Here is a 17,336-nt window from a genome sequence, read left to right as displayed (position 1 = left end):
ATACAGACGTAGTAAAGAGAAGGGCCATATGCACCCCAATGTTCATAGCTGCATTGTCCACAATAGCCAAATCATGGAAGGAGCCGAGATGCCCTTCAACAGATGACTGGATTAAGAAGCTGTGGTCCATATATACAATGGAATATTACTCAGCTATCAGAAAGAACGAATTCTCAACATTTGCTGCAACATGGACGGCACTGGAGGAGATAATGCTAAGTGAAATAAGTCAAGCAGAGAAAGACAATTATCATATGATTTCTCTCATCTATGGAACATAAGAACTAGGAGGATCGGTAGGGGAAGAAAGGGATAAAGAAAAGGGGGGTAATCAGAAGGGGGAATGAAACATGAGAGACTATGGACTATGAGAAACAAACTGAAGACTTCAGAGGGGAGGGGGTGGGGGAATGGGATAGACTGGTGATGGGTAGTAAGGAGGGCACGTATTGCATGGTGCACTGGGTGTTATACGCAACTAATGAAGCATCAAACTTTACATCGGAATCTGGGGATGTACTGTATGGTGATTAACATAATATAATAAAATAAAATTTAAAAAAAAAAAAACCTGACCAAGAGTTATACCCAGATTTCTCCATTTCGAATGCTGCTAGAGCTCCTCTGAAGAGCGCTACAGAGCAGCAACCCCACATGAATGCCAAAGGCTGGCACATTGGCTCTTCAACCCTGTAACCCAGCTTCCAGCAACAGATTGGCTGCTGCTAACCATACTGCCATTTTGAAAATCATGGTCCTCTGCTTTCCCAACTTCTAATTGCCACCCCGACCCTTCACAGCTATCCTGGGCTTCATATCTTCTCTTCTGGCCCTTTTAACACACGAGCCAGAAGGCTTTAAATCCAAGGCACAGCCCCTCTTCCCTCTGCCCTACTTTTGCTAGCCAGCACCTGCTCTATCACTTACTATTGTTTCACTGTTTCAGCCAACAATCTCAACACTGTCAAGGTGAATAGTTCTTAACCCCAGCTGTGCATCATAGCCAGGGGTGGAGTTTTTAAAAGTTTGTGTATCCCCAGGGATTGTTCAGTAGGTCTGGGGTGGGGACCAAGTACCTGTATTTTTATAAAGCTCCAAGTACTTCTGGTATGCAGCCAGGTTTGAGAACCTCTGGTCTAGGCATTATTGAGTGACAAAGATGATTGTCCTTATCTTAAAGAGCAGGAAACCTTCCTTATCTGTTCTTTCTCAGGGGCTTGCTATACTCTCACCATCAGCAGAATACTTAAGAGTGTTTTTTGATGCCTGGAACCTCACTGTCATCTCTTTCAGCAGTAATGACGTTTAACAAAAATTGTTTAATAATTCCTTTCTGGGTGCTATAGGGGCACTAGACTTAAAAATGAGTAGATCATCATCACCTGCGCCCTAGGTGCTCCCAGTCACGTCCAGGAGGCAGATAGAAAAGCTTTGTTTGGTACATTGCTCCCAGCTATATAAACGAAAGGAGCCTTATTGTGGGAGAGGAGGAAAGAAGTTTGTGAATTCTTCATAATGAAAGAAGTTTGTGAATTGTGTAACAATGAAGTTAACGATGTCATCAGAGCCTGAAACATGAGAATTTTTGCCTGGCCAAGAAGAGGCAGACTTGGCAAGAAAGCACATGAACAAAGACAGGGATGTGACAGTGCGTAGCTTATTCAGGAAGCAGTGAGTAGTCTCCTGTAACAGGATCCAAAAGTAGCAGAGTATATGATAGGGCTGAAAAGGTGGGGTGAAGCCAGATGGCAAACCCTTATACAGAAAGGAGCTGCAAAGTGACTGATTATTAGTAAGCTCTCTATAATTCTTCAAAAGAACTGACTTTCAGGAAGCTTTTAGGATAGTAATGCAGTCTATGCTATGGTGTAATCAGATCTCATCAGATCTCAGTGCCTAGGGTCAGGGGAGATTCAGTAGATGATATGCTAAATGGGCGTGTCATATTAAATCAATGGACCAATGTAGTGACACACTATATAGCTGTTAAAAAGAAGGCAGTACATCTAATGTATTTGTAGAGATACAGAGAAAAAGATCACACTTTTAAGAGAAACGAGCAAATTGCAGGATGGGGGGGGGGAGGGTATGTGGTGTATGTGTGTAATAATCCATTGTTGGGTTTTTAAGGTATGATATGCCTTTGTGTGTACTAACAGGCATATAGAAAATCGTAGCTTGCACAAGAACATGAGTAAAATGACAAGATTAAAAAGAGGACTTTTTACTTTTCACCTTACTCTCTTCTGTTAACTTTGATTTTTTTTTTACCTTGAACTTTTATTATCTTAATAATCTAATTAGTATTTTTTTAAAAAAAGACTTAAATTTGGCCTAGAGTTTTGTTAGCCTTCCAAGTTAATAAAATCTTCTTTTTGAACCCCCATGGTCCACTCCTTCCTTCATTCTAATATCCTAAAGGAAGAGAAATGCCCTAGCTTTCCACCTTATCAGATCCCCCACCGACCTTTAGTAAACACTTCAGATGTCTGCCGCTCAAGTATCAGAAACTTAGGTATCTGCGTGACCCAGGCCCAGCTGCCCCTGGCCTGGGTTTCCTTCTCCACTAATCCTGTCTTAGAATCTGCATGTTGTAAGACCGATACTATTTTAGGACTTTCTGCCTTAACCATACCCTTCAGCCCACTTTAACAGAACTAATGACTATAGGGGCTGTGCAGTGACTGTTGACCTGCACTAAGGACTGAAACAAATGAAAAGTTTCTGTGCTCCTGAAATAATAATTAATCGAGCTCTAGAACATGAGTATGAGGACTATGACCAGATGCTTCAGGGACAGGTCCCTGTCACTAACTTCCCTTGTCTAGTGTGTTATGACAAAAATGGGGTTTTCCAGTAATGATCTTTATTGTGAGAGCAGTATCACTTTGGCCATTTCTAAACTTATGGTTGATGGGGAAAGTTTAGGCAAAAGTCAGTTTGTAGAATTTTTCTGTCTTAAGGCAAAACTGCTTGATTAGTAAAAAGCACGGGGTAGAACATACAAGGTAACTAAATGCCTGAAATTAATGCTTGTAAATCTGTATTCTAGCTAAAAGAGATATTGTATTTTTATGTCAGCTCATCCTAAATTCAATTGCATATAAATGCAATTCAATAATTAAACTGAATTAAATATCAGAGTTACAATTCAAAGACTTCGTGACTTAGAAAATAAACTGATGGCCTTTCCTTGTTATTTATTGGAGATAGGAGCACTTTCAGAAATCTAAAAAACTCAGAAGGAAAGTAAGAAAATACAGAACTGTCTGTGGTGGGGCCCAAGAGAGAAGAAGCATGAAGTGTATAAGAATTTGCCTGAAGTACTTGCCATTGCTTGTAAACAAGAGACAGGACACATAGAGAAGAGTTCTATCCACTCTTTGATTGCTTTACTAAGAGCAAGCGTTTAGTTTCTGAAATGTTCTTTGGCATTCTTTGGCTTGTGGAAAGTAGCCATTTGTACATTAAGGTGGAAAACCAAGTGAGGCCTAATAACCTTAACAAGTAATTGATGGGATTATTTCTTGGGGAGATTAAAAGCTCTCCATTTAACAGATATGGAAACTGAAGTAGAGGAGGTAGTGTTGTGTTCAAGTCAATAGTACATGAATGTGCCAAAGTTTGGGCCGGTGCTCTTCTGTTTGGGAGCCATTGGGCGGTGCCTCTCTGTCCTAGCATTGCTCAAAAGTGTATACAGGAATCCTAATGGCAACTTTACTTATGAAAACAAAATATCATTAACAACCTGAATGTCTTACTGTTACCTTAGAATACTTGGTAGCTATTAAAAATGATAATATAAATCTATATTAATGTGAGAAATATTTGTGAATATGCTAAGAAGCAGGTTACTAAATAGTATATACATTATGGTCTTATTTTCGTGTAGAAAAAAGTTGAGGTGTATGATTTATATATCACATGCACAAGTATAGAAAAAAATGCTAAAAGGGGTTTACCTGGATACTTTGAAATTTGTTTTAATTTTTATGTATTTTCTTGATTTTTATAAGTATATGTTTTACAACAGTGGTTAGGAGGCTGGGCAGTTAGGAAAGAGGAAGGAAAATGTTGCAAGGGTGTGGTAAGAATCCAATGATTTATGTAACCTACTCCCTGGGAAACCCATTCCTATATGAGTAAGTTAGCTATAATTTTCCTTGATAATTCAGGAATTTCCTATGACTTTCACTTCTGATTTTTGTGACCCTCTTTTTTTTTCAGTGACAGTGACAAGTAGCCAGAGTACTCCTGCCAAAGCACCCAGAGTAAAGAGCAGTCCATCCATTTCCTCCCCATCATCAGCAGCTTGTGCTCCAAGCTGTGCAGGAGACCTCCCTCTTCCTTCAAATACTCCCACATTCTCTATTAAAACCCCTCCTGCCAAAGCCCGGTCTCCCATCAGCAGAAGAGGCTCTGTCTCCTCTGTCTCTCCCAAGCCACCCTCATCTTTCAAGATGTCCATTAGAAACTGGATGACCCGAACACCATCGTCATCACCACCCATCACTCCACCTACTTCTGAGACCAAGATCACATCTCCAAGAAAAGCCCTCATTCCTGTGAGTCTGAAATCATCCCAAGCAGTGGCTTGCTCAGAGTCTAGAAATCGAGTAAAGAGGAGACTCGACTCAAGTTGTCTGGAGAGTGTGAAACAGAAGTGTGTGAAGAGTTGCAACTGTGTGACTGAGCTTGATGACCCAGTTGAAAAGCTTCATTTGGACCTGTGCTGCCTTGCTGGTAACCAGGAAGACCTTGGTAAGGACTCTCTAGGTCCTACAAAACCAAGCAAGATCGAAGGAGCTAGTATGAGTATCTCAGAGCCTCCTTCTCCTGCCAGTCCTTACACTTCAGAAAGCTGCGGAACACTACCTCTTCCTTTGGGATCTTGTGGAGAAGGGTCTGAGGTGGTAGGCAAAGAGAATAGCTCCCCAGAGAATAAAAACTGGTTATTGGCCATGGCAGCCAAACGGAAGGCTGAGAATTCATCTCCTCGAAGTCCATCCTCCCAGACCCCCAATTCCAGGAGACAGAGTGGAAAGACTTCTCCAGGCCCGGTAAGTTGGCGGTGGTCGGAAGATGCATTTCCTAACTTGAAAGGGGCCAGTGAGAAGATACATTTCCTAACTTGAAGAGGTCAGACATAAATCCCTTCTCAGAAGTCAGGATGCCTTCTTTTTTTTTTTCTTTTTTTTTTTTTTTAAGTAAATCTATTTATACCTAGGGTTTCCAGATTTAGCACATAAAAATTCAGGACAAATATTGCATGGGACATATTTATACTAAAAATTCCTTATATTAAAAACTTATTTGTTTGAAATTCAAATGTAACTGGGTGTTGCTGTATTTTATTATCTAGCAACCCTATTTCCTCCCATTAAAATGCCTTCTGTCAAGGTCCAGGGGTGCCTGAGTGGCTCAGTCCATTAAGCTTCTGACTCTTGATTGCAGCTCAGGGCATGATCTCAGGGTTCTGAGATCCAGCCCTCCTGGCTCCCTGCTGAGCAGGGAGTCTGCTTCTCTCCCTCTGCACCTACAGCCCCCTTTCCCACTCCCCCTGCACTTGAGGGCGCACACTCTCACTCTCTCTCTCCCTCTCTTTCAAATACATAAATTAATTTAAAAAAAAAAAAAAGACCTTTCGTCAGGGTTCATAGCCCTCAGCCCTGTTGTTTGTTTCCTCAAAGCCTTCATCATCCTCTAGTATATCAATTCAAAGATACCTTCCCTTTTCTTTGTTTGATATTATTCCCTCCCCAGCCCACCCCCATCTTTTCTTTTTATTTTTCCCAGCTCCTGGCCACCACTTTTTATAGGTTCCCTCCCCTTTTTATAGGTAAAGCTCACATTCATGGGCAAGATGCCAACATCCACAAATAGATTTCCAGTTTGTAATTACAGTTTATGATTATTTAAAATACAGTGAAACTTAAATACTTACAAAGCAATTTAAATGCAGAATCCTTCCAGATTTTTATGATTTTCCCCAATCTTTTTTAGAGTTATCTTGCTCACACCAATATTTTTGGCAATTCACCTATATCTATACTTTTAAAACATTCAGCTTAGTTTCACTTACCTTTTTAGGACTCATTTCATTGACTGGCATAAATTTAAGTTAAATAATTTCAAAAACATGTATTGCTGGCGGAAAATAGGTTTGTGAACCTAGGAAAGCAAGTGACTCATTATTAATGGTGGAGGGGGAAGTAGCTATGAGCATTGGGTGAATATGGGCACCAGTCAAAAGAACTAAAAAGCTTCAGGTAATCAGTTTGCAAATTAAGCCGAGACAGGTTAAGGAAGGTTCTGCTGTGCTTCATAGTAGCTCCTGCACTGTGTTAAGGAGAAGGTGGTAGAATGATTAAAATCCAATCCAAGAATCTAAAAGGCAGAAGCTGGATAACCTCAGGCCAGTTCTAGTTTAATAAGTGTTCATATCCCCCTCCTGCTGTCATGAAGCCTATCCCATAATTAGAGGGAGAATAAACTAGAAATATTTTAAAGATTACTTCAAACACAAGCTCCAATCAAGACCCTGCTATAGAACATGAAAAAAAAATAGCTATAAGGAGTCTTTCCTTTCTTCTCTCAGAATTATCACCATATCTGTTTTTGCCCCTAACCAAAATTCTTATTTTTTTCCAGAGGAACTGGTCTCAGCTGTGTGTTAGCAGAAAAATAATTTCAATGCAAAATTGTTTCCACTAATGTGTGAATTTTAAAGGCTTTTAAAAATAGTGTGCTGGTCACATATATTTCTGGTTTTATAATTTCAGTCCTTGAAGCTAAAGTTTCTTTAAAAGAATTTTCTGCTTTATGTGCATGATGATAATGTAGATTTCTTCAAAAGAGGGTACAGCTGTCATTTGAATCGCTATCCCATTTGTAAATTTGGGAGGGTGATTTACTCATTTATTTCAAGGAGGATGGTTATTACAACCTTTGGTTCCTACTAGGAGGTTTAACTGGTAAATATTTTATGTTCACATGAAAAATCTATCCCTTCCATCCTTGCATACTGTCTTTTCAATTTTTATTAAATTCAGTACAAATCAGCCAAAAGACACATTGCCATCAAAATATTTGGGACTGAAAGCTGACTGACTAAATAATCAAATTTCTAGGCATTGCAATTTAAAATACCCTTTAGTGATAACTTGCTGAAGTTAACAGCTGAACTTTATCTTAGAAAATCTCTAAAATCTAAACTTTCTTTTTCTAGGTCACTATTACTCCCAGCTCCATGAGGAAAATCTGTACATACTTCCATAGAAAATCCCAAGACGACTACTGCAGTCCCGAACAGTCAACAGAATTATAGATTCTAATCTGAGTGAGTTAACTGAACTTTGGCCCATTAAAACAAGACAAAAAATATAACAGAGTGATTCTCTAACTCTAATCTTTAAGAAAGCTACCGTTTTTTTCATTTTCAGAGAAAATCCTTTCAACTCTGAAGTTTACCCACTCTGGTTCTACCATAGCTTATATGCAGCTTCCTTGGGATGAATGCTGTGTTTAATTCCATAAAGTAAGTTTATCACTCTGTAACTTTTTGAATGAGTAGTCTTCACGTTTTAAATTATGCCTCTTTTCTACAATAATGACATCCCAGCTTGTAGAGGCAAAAAGTGAGACTTGTCTCTTGCTACTCTGAGACTGTGGGTGCACAGTGGAAAGTATCTCCTGGTCACAGCAGGAGGCCTGTCTGTGAAGGCCGGTTGCTGAAGAAGTCTTCTGCTGGGGACCTCTGGATCTGTGCTGCCTCAAACAAATATAGTTTCATTTAAAATTTATATAATCTTTTCACTACACTTTTGGGAGTTTTTTTGTTTTTTTTTTTAGTATGTGTAAAAATGTGATGTTCAGATAAGTACATTTATCTTGATTCAGTGTTCAGTGTTAAAATACAGTCTCTTAAGTTAAAATCATCTTTTTTTAAGAGCAGTGATAAACGTCAACTCTTTGGAGAAACTAGGAGAACAACACTAGAAACCTTTGCTTCTTTTTCCCCCCAAATATATCTCCCATATGAGACTTAAGGTTCTTCTATTTTTACTAAGTAATTTACTATGGTACCAACCCAACATCATGTTCTATAAGAGGTTACAATTTTTGCCATTTACTAGACAAAGATATTTATAAAATCAACAGTCATACATTAAAGTTGGGGTTTGAATTCAACTTGAATTCAGTTCTGTAGGGCTGCAACTTTTTAAAAATATAAGTCATCATATTGAAGAAAAAGTAATGATTTCTTATTTGTACTTTCATAAAAGAACATAGCTCTAAACTGAAAATCCAGAATCTAAAAAACAATTCTTGGCTTTAACTTGATTTTTTGGATTCTCTTCATAGACATAAAAAACTGTAACCCTCTATTATATCCCTGAGCTGAAAAGTCATGGAAATTTCTCTAAATATTTAATATAGAAGGTGTTTAGATTGGTTCTAAGTTAATAATTTGCAAAATATTTTGAACATCTTCCCTTTAATCAGTAGGTACATATCAATCATCTTGAAATGAACTGTTGTTTTCTGTTTTTCCCCTTTATAACTTCATAGACACAAGCTCCATGTACTTTCTGTGTACTATGTCCTTGGAAGGAAATCCCCTAGCAATCATGAAACTTGATTCATTTTATCCATATCCCTGAGAAATAATGTAGATTTTATTCATATTTTTGTCATAATTTTAAAATCTGTTCTTAATGACAAATTTTAATTCTTTTGATGCCAATAAGTTAAGCTTGTACCAACCAGAACTACGTATGTGAATCAAACTTGGATTCTCCATGTGTTTATGCAAGGAGAAAAATAGAGAAGCCACAGAATTGTTGTTTTTGAAACAAAGCACTCCATAGCATTAACTGAATATTTAGAAACTCTACTTATAATTAGTGTTTGATTTTTTAATGTTAGGCTGTGGAAAGGTGTTATTTATGACCATATCTGCTAATAATGCTACCTGTCTCTTGCTTTGAAAGCCAGTGGGGGGTGGGGGGGGGGAAGGATAACTAAAGTAGATAATTATATTCTTTGTATCCTTGAACATCACCTAACAGCTCTACTGAGTAAAACTGGGGTAAATGTGGCTGATAGAAACTGTGCTGAGAGTCTATTGGCTGTAACATGTCCCACTTGGAAAACTAGTACTTCAAATGGGTGCCAAAGGTCAAATGTAATGAGATAATAATTATTCCTGCCTCTGTCAGTGTCAGACTTTGAGCTGATCCTGAATAATAAAGCCTTTTACCTTATCTGATATCCTTTTCTGAGCTTTTTGCATTAACCTAGAAGCAGTCTACACAAAAGAACCATAGTAGTAATCAAGAATCCCTTCTACTTGTTCATTGAATAAAATTTTTTTTCCCCCAAGAATATGATCTAGTTCAAGCTGAAAGAGGTTTTAATAAAATACGTCTTCCTTGGTCAGACCTTGAGTGTTTAAGATGGCTTGGATTACTTGATGAAGTAGGGTGGAGTGATGTAGTTCTTTTTCTAAACAAGTATTTCCAGCCCAAGCTTTTCCATTTGAATACACTCCAAGCATTATTGCTGCAGTGCTGTATTAGAGTTTCCTTTGGCTGTTTCAACACAGCCCCTTAATTTACTTTTGTGAGGGTTGACTAATTAGTCCTTTAAAATGTTTCCTTTAATCTGGGCTGCACATTTAACTGATGATAAATCAAGACCATCTGTAGCTACCTCTGTTGGACTGGCAGAGAGCAAGTTCAGCTCACCACCCCATCTCCAGCCCTAATAGCTTAAAAGACTTTTGGAACACCCTGTATAGGAATCATTTTTTAAATCTTCAACTGTGCAATGTGGATGCCTGGAGATAACTTTTTAAAGTTTGTGTGTGTTGCTTTAACCCCCACCTTGGAATTAACCTATGGTCATGATCTTGCATAGGTCACGTATCAGGGCAACATGTGCTTTTGAGAGCCTATCATAGCAGATAAACTGCTGCTCTCAGGTCTGTTTGTCTGCTTTTTCTAGTCCCAAGAGGGTGTAGACTTCCTTTCACACAGCTCTTAAAGCAAAGGCTAAGTAGTCTTGTAGAATCAGTTCCACTGCTAGGTAGCATGCACAGCATTTTACAGATATGCATCAGAAGAGAGACTGGGTGAGAATGTTATGCTGGGGAAACTGAGTTGTTGTCCTCCTTATGGCAATTAAAGGGCTGAATGTGGACCCAGTGAGCTCTTGCTCATCAAGTCTCACTACTTCTCAACAGGTCTTCATAGGAGATTCTTTGGCTGCCCCAGGTTTGGATCAAGCCACATCATGAAATAACCAGTCATTAAATTCTTGGGAATTATGGAAAACCCTGCTTTATGCATTAGTGCTTTAGATACTGTTTGAAAGTTATAGGGAGGCCAAACACAACATTACATTGGACATGAGGTGAGTCTAATGCTTCATTAGATCTGGTGCTAGGAATACAAGCCCAGCTTGTTATAAGGGATTCATTTTGTTGTCTAAAGTGGTAGAAAAATCTGTGTTATTTCTGAGCTATGTTTGAGTGCCTGCTAAAAAGCCACGAGGGTTGTTAGGGAATGATGTAGGGTGAAGTCAGCCTTTTCAAAAAATCACCTGAGCATATTAAGCAGCTTGTTCAGATCAGTAGGCTTATAGCAAGTACATAGTACACAAATAAGAAGTATTATATTATTAAAGAATAGGCTTGTTCCATCCCCAAACCTTACCCCTCCCATTTCCCGGCTACGCCAAGAAAGAGGATTTCAAGGATATATAACCAGGTTCTTTATTTTGAATTTCAAAGGTTTAGTATTCCATTTATACCTCATTTCTCTTTAATTTCCTTAACTTGCCACATGCCCCTTCCTGTTCTGACATTCTAAATAATTTGTATTCAAGCCATTTTGTGGGCTATGAATAGCACATTTCAAAATGCCTTTGATTGGAAGGCTTTCAATTCAGTCAACATTTTATTCATCACCTGGGTGCCAAGCCCTGTGTGAGGCACCTGGTCTGCAGAGTTCTTCTCTTTATTTTTTGCTGTCAAAGGAGTCACTTTACCTATGGCACTTCAATAGGTAAAGTCAGCATTTGAGAGAAACAGGCAAAGATCAGATTTTCAAGTCCTTTGAGTGGAGTTGTTTGTGAGCACCTAATAATGTGGCAAGTGCTATCTAGATGCAATGCAGACTCTTCCCTCTGGGAACTTCATTCAGCAGCTGCTTAGGGCACCTGAACTTCTCAAAGTAAAGTGCTTTTCTCATGCATGTTTTTATCATATTCTTTATAATATTATGAATAATAGTTAAAAGCATGATCTCTATAGTCAAACTGCCTAGCTTTGAATCCAAGCCCTAGCTGTGTGACCTTGGGCAAGTTCCTTAACCTCTCTGTGAATCCATTTTCTCATTTATAAAATGGGATTGTGTGGTTATCACACAAATATAGCTCTTGGGACAGTGCCTGGCACATAATAGCTAATGTTTATTGAACAATTACTGTTAGCTATTAGTCTCAAGATAGGGAGAGAAGGAATTCTATCCTTAATTTGATAAATGGGCATAAAGGTTCAACTTTTCAGTTCTAACTCATTCCTGTTCATTCCCGTTCCACTACAGCCATGTCCTGAAAGGTATGGGAGCTAAATAAGAATCTCCTGGGAAGCTTCTTTTTTTTTTTTTTTTTTTTTTTTTCCCCCAGTATTGCCTGAGCCTCCCAGTCCTAGCACTTTTTAAAAGGAGCAAGTAGACCTCTAGAAAAACAAAACAAAAAACAACTCCAGTTCCGTAGGTGTTTGAGATTCACGATTCTTACCTACCAAGTACACATTAAAATTACAGAGATTATTTTATATGTGTTCAGCCAGTGTTCAAAGAGGTTATAATTTGCAAATCTGTATCCTGGACTCCTAAGCAAGCCAAAGCATTTGCTCACACAGAGCCCACCCTCCCATTTCCTGACCACTGCCCCCAGCTCTGCTACATTGTTTAACATGTGTTCACCCTTGAGGAGGAAGCTGCAGCTGGCTAGCCTTTAGTGCCAACTCTTGATCACTTGTTAGGCTGTTGTGTTCCATGGCTAGTGAGTAGGCACATAAGAGATGAAGCTCAAAGCAGGCCATGTTGCTCTCTTAGTAGCTCTGATTTTGTAGGATGCAAGATTCAAGCATTTGGTTGAGAAGTAATGTGTAGACTCTAGAGTCTTCTTTCTCACTTAATGAGATTCTTCCCTGGGCTTCTTTTTGATGCCAATAATACCTGTTGCCAGTGTTACATCAGTGCCAAAGTACCAGCCATGGAGGTTTCTTTGACATTATGGTGGACAAACCCAACACTGGGGTTTCACTTAGCATCTGAGCACCAAATTATGCTGCCACTGCTACTGTTCAAGACCCAGGTTTCCAGATTTACAGGAACTTGCAGAATGTTGCGTTCTTTTATTAGGAGCTGGCATCTGCACCTCTGCAAACAGATAGTCCCACCATGCTCAGCCCCCTTCATGGGTTGGTCCCAAAACTATCAATTCAAATGAAGATGTTAAGAGCTGCTTTTTGTTTTCCTGTTATCAGCCTACTCACTTTTCAAGTCATAGCGTAAAATTATACAAATCAGCCCTTCCCCCAACAATATACTACCAGATAATATATGTTACTGAAACAGTAAACTATAAATAAATCATCTGGCCTTGCTATGTTGACATGAAGTTAGCAAATATTGTCACACCACATCATTTAATAATCATTCAGAACCATCTTTCCCCTTTTTGATTTCTCTTCCACCTTTTTTCCATAACCTACCATGCAGTCACAATTTTCCAAGAATTATTTAATAAGAAGCATAATATAGTATAACTGTGAAATAACTTAATAGTGATACAGGAACTGAAATAATTAAAATTAAAATCCAGTAGGCATTGTTGTCTCTGTAATGGGTCATTTTTGGCCCACCACTTAATGTCAAGTTGGAAATGCTGCTTCCTCAAAAGCCTTACTAAATTTAGATAGCTTTACGTAAGAGTAAGAGACTATGAGTCCAAAAATCAGGGTTGACTAGCAAACAGTTTGAAGTGAACATTAATAACTTCAGGGTAGGGGTAGGAAGGAGGGTGGTTATGCTAAACATTTCTCAGCTCCCTAATTAGGCAATTAGGTATTGGCCTTGAAGTTTTGAACCTGTAATTAAGTTTCTAGCTTTGGAAAACTATATCCTAAAACCAAGAGATGTAAGCAACAAAGTCTAGAATTATACATGGAGAGTTGGGAAGATAAGGAAAATTAGAATGTGGTTTTTTGATGATTAGGAGTGGTTTCTGTTACAGCCAGCTCTCCTGTACAATAAATTTCGCAAAGAGAGGATGCCATTTAGAGCAGTTTGTTAGTTTGAGTTATTCTATAGTGCCCTCCTGTCTTCCTGTTTACTCTGACAGTATTTCTAGTCCCCTTCACTTTCTCCTTTTTCATGTTGTGTTGCCCACTGAACTCAGTTGAATAGTGCTTAAAGCCAGTTGTGGATTTGATTCCCAAATGGGCCAATTCACTTCACTCCCTTCTGTGGCCATTGGCAGCGTCTTACTTACCTATCCTGGCCAGCTGCTCCGGAAAGAGGAGTGGGAAAAGTGTTTAGGCTCAGTATAAACACCGGAGACAAACTCATAGTATGTACATAACCTGCAGGCATTTTGAAAGCCTGTCTTTCCTTGTCTTTCTCTCTAAAGACCAAGTTAATAAACCTCTTTTGATCAAACTTGTAGGTTGTTTCATGTAATGCACACAATAACCCTATAAATGGATATAATTTGTTATCCACATTTTGACAGATGAGGAAACTAAAACACAAGTTAAGTAGCTCAAGGACACACAGTGGCAGCTTGTGGATTTGGTCTGACTCAAAGCCCACAGTCTTAATTCCCATACTATAATCCCTCAGAGAAAGAAACTTGTTCCTGGCCCTCTATTAATCAAATACATGCTTTATATTTTGCATACATTCAAACAAGAAGAACTCTCACAATGTTCCAGATACATTCCCTCTTTGAGTAATAAATGAAATAATCTTACTTCGTGGAGAGGACACCATTTTCAACTACTGGAGGAAGGTGATATACAGGGCTAGATGCTAGAATCAGTACTGATAATAAGTATTATAAGAACATAAAATTAACAAAGATGATTGAAAGTTAGAAAGACAGGAACAAAGGCACAGAAATTAAAAGTCTTCAGAAAAGAAAAAGAGAAAGGCATGCTCACTAAAGAGAAAGGGAAAGAATGAAGAATAGAGTTGAGGATATACATATCCTGTGACCTAATGATTCTACCCCTGTACCCTAGGGAAGCCCACATGCGCTGGACATAATGAAGATGTTCAGAGCAGCGTTGTTTATACTGACCACAGGCTGGAAACAACCCAAATATCCATCCACAGTAGAATTGGTAAACTGGGATACTCATGGAAGAGCACTGTGTAACCATGAAATGAAAAAGAATAAACTAGTTACACACAACATGAATGAATGTGAGAATGGTGAACAAAAGAAGCAAGAAACAAGGGAATGCACGCAGTATGATTCTCTTCATATCAAGTATTAACAAAAAATGCAACACTGAAGTAGGATTGAAGGATACATTCACGGGTGGTGAAAGACAAAACAGAGATCATTATCACAATAAATTAAGATAATGGATCCCTCTGGAAGTTTGTACTTGGGAAGTAGCACAGGGAGGACTTCCTAGGTCATGGCAAGGTTCTCTTTTCCCCTGCTTGGTGGTTACCTGGGTGTTTGCTTTATAATTATGTCTTACATTTATGTTTTATGCATATTTCTATCTGTTTTATGATTCATGATGTTTTTAAAGGTTTTTGAAAAGGAATGAAGATCAGGTAGTTCTTAAGAGAAGATTAGGCAAGAAGTGGGGATGGGGAAATTCTAGATAGATTTGATAATAACAATTATTCAAATGGAATAAGCTCCTAGTGAGATCTGTGGGATCTTTTTAATACTTTTTAAGGAAAAAGGAAAATCTTCTGTTCCCTCAACACAGAAGGATGAACTGACTTGCATCCACATATGCTGTCAGGATTCACTAAATTCATTCAAGTGAAAAGACAAGAACTGAGTCTTCAACACACTTGTGCAATCACACAGACATGGGGTTGGGATTTTCCTAATTGGGACTGAGCCAGGAGTTAGCAAGGAGAACTAGTTAGAAGAGAGATTCCTGCAGCATTTGGCCTCCAAAAAGCTTCACACCAAGTATATTTCTTCCTTTTACCTTCTTCCCCCACTCATATTTTTCTCTTCCCAAGGTGTATCATCAAATCCAGGCAGAATGGGCCATGGAAATCAAATTTTTATTTTCAAGATGCAGAAACTGGCCTGGGGAAGTTAACCAATTTGACTAAGGTCACAAAACTAGTGGCAGAATCCATTCTGGTACCCCGCTTTCTTTGAGCCCCAGTCTTCCTGCTCTACTAGCCATTCCTCTACATACCATTTTTAAGGTTCAGTTCAAATCCTCCTACCTTCCTATAGGAGGTATTAACAGATTTTCCTAATTAAGCCTTCCACTCAGCCCCATGCATGGTGCCTTGTTTAAATGCCCTCAGTAGTGCTTATCACATTTGTCTTACAATTATTTCCATATTCTTTCCACCAGATTGTATCCTCCTGGATGTCAGACTGGTCTTACTTATCTCTGCATACCCAGTGGTATGCTTGTGAGAGCCAATTATTAAATACTTGGGGACGTTGTGAGCTGGTCATTAAAATGTTGGTAGCTTGAAATCAGTCCTGATGAGAGTCCTTACACCGTGGAATAGACAAAAGCCACAAATCAGGGCCTTTTTCTCCCAGGGAGCCAGCTACCAGCATGTCACTGTACGAATCCCACCACCACCAGCAGCCACCCCTGTACTTGCTGTAATGCGAGCAGTTGCAACAAGCATGGAGAAGGGAACTAGTGTGAATGCAGACCATAAAGCAAATTCAAAAAGCATCAGTTGAGGAACCCAGGGAAGAGAACTTTTTGAGAAATAGGTGGTTCACTGCTGCCGAGAAGTTAGGAAGATGAGAAATAAAGCCAGCACATTTTTGTCCTTCTCAAGAGCTTTTTCAGTAGCATAATAAGGCTGAACTGTGTCTGGGAATGAAAGGATAGGGGCAGTTAGGAAACAGCAGTAAATGTAGATTTCAAAAAAGAGAGAAAGCAGTCTTTTCATACTAAGCAGCTATTTGCTGAATACCTACTGTGTCAAGCATTGCACTAAATAAAGATAATATACAGGCCTGTCCTCAAGCTGCTCCCAGGTACGTAGGGCAACAAGAGCACTGAGCACAGCGTGATAAGGGTTCTGATGCAGACATGACATGGGGGCTGTGGGAGCACTTCAGACTGAGCCTGCACATTCAGGTTTTCATACCAAAGCCGACTGAGCCGTGGCCTAGAGAAGAACGTTTTCCAGATGGTAAGTGAAGGAAGGACATTCCTCACAAAGGAAATAGCAAAATAGCATGAACAACGGTTTGAGGGTGTGAGAAAGTGGCTGTCTGAGGAACTCTTAAGTAGTTCCAGTTTCCTGTTAGAGCTGGAGCAGAGAGAACACATAAAGAACCAGCAGGAGATGAGGCTGCAGAGGCAAGCAGAGGTCAGGGCATAACCACCCCTACTGTGCCACCATACTGAGTTTGAACTTTATCTCAAAGACCTTGGACAGCCACGGAATGACTAAGCAGGCGATCAGCCCAATCCAATTTTTATTTTAGATGATTCTGGTAGTGTGGACGGTACCTTGGAAAGGGACCAGACTTCAGTGACCCAATTAGAAGGAGACTAGTAATCCAAGCGGTGAGGAGGATGGGCCTGAAGTAAAGTAATGACGGTGCCAATAAGAGGACATTGCCAATTTGAGAGATACTCCTGAAATGGCAAACTAGTGTTTTCTTAGGTGAGTAAAAGAGGAATCGTGAATCCCAGGATCCTGGCATGGCAACTGGGTAATGGTGATATCATTTGGGGAAAGGCGATATGGAAATGATAGGATTATGAGAGGTTATTTTCCATGGAGACATCTAATGGTCAGCCAGTAGAGATGCCCCATAGGTAGTTGTATGTATACAATTGGAGCTCTGGGGCATCATCTGGAGTGGAAAGAATGTTTGTAGTATTAGGTAGGGAAAGAATAGTTAAAAGGGGAGCTCATAGAGATTAGCCAGAGAAAATGCACAGTGGTTCTCAAACTTGAGTGAGTACCCCCACCAGTTTTTGATTCAGGGGGTCTGAGGTGGACCTGAAGTCTACATTTCTAACAGGCTCCCTAGCCATGCCAATGTTTCTGGGAGAACCATCCATG

The 17,336-nt window shown here is 39.3% G+C and overlaps 1 protein-coding gene across 4 annotated transcripts in view; it reads left to right on the top strand.

The window, feature by feature from the left end:
* The window catches only part of DTL (denticleless E3 ubiquitin protein ligase homolog), a 43,807-nt gene extending 34,536 nt beyond the window's left edge, over positions 1-9,271 (top strand). Inside the window, exons 14-16 of one of the 4 annotated variants that reach the window (XM_019797433.2) lie at positions 4,228-5,060; positions 7,229-7,339; positions 7,443-9,271. In XM_019797433.2, the coding sequence (XP_019652992.1) occupies positions 4,228-5,060; positions 7,229-7,327 (932 nt within the window). In that variant the 3' untranslated portion in view covers positions 7,328-7,339; positions 7,443-9,271. Of the gene's footprint in view, positions 1-4,227; positions 5,061-7,228 lie in introns of all 4 variants that reach the window. The other 3 variants (XM_034666892.1, XM_034666891.1, XM_034666890.1) reach the window with 3 other exon arrangements.
* Positions 9,272-17,336: the final 8,065 nt, after the last annotated feature.

Source organism: Ailuropoda melanoleuca, chromosome 8 (assembly GCF_002007445.2).
Source record: "Ailuropoda melanoleuca isolate Jingjing chromosome 8, ASM200744v2, whole genome shotgun sequence".
Lineage (NCBI taxonomy): Eukaryota > Metazoa > Chordata > Mammalia > Carnivora > Ursidae > Ailuropoda > Ailuropoda melanoleuca.
The sequence above is the reverse complement of the archived record's forward strand: the minus strand, read 5'-3'. Positions and strand labels throughout refer to the sequence as shown.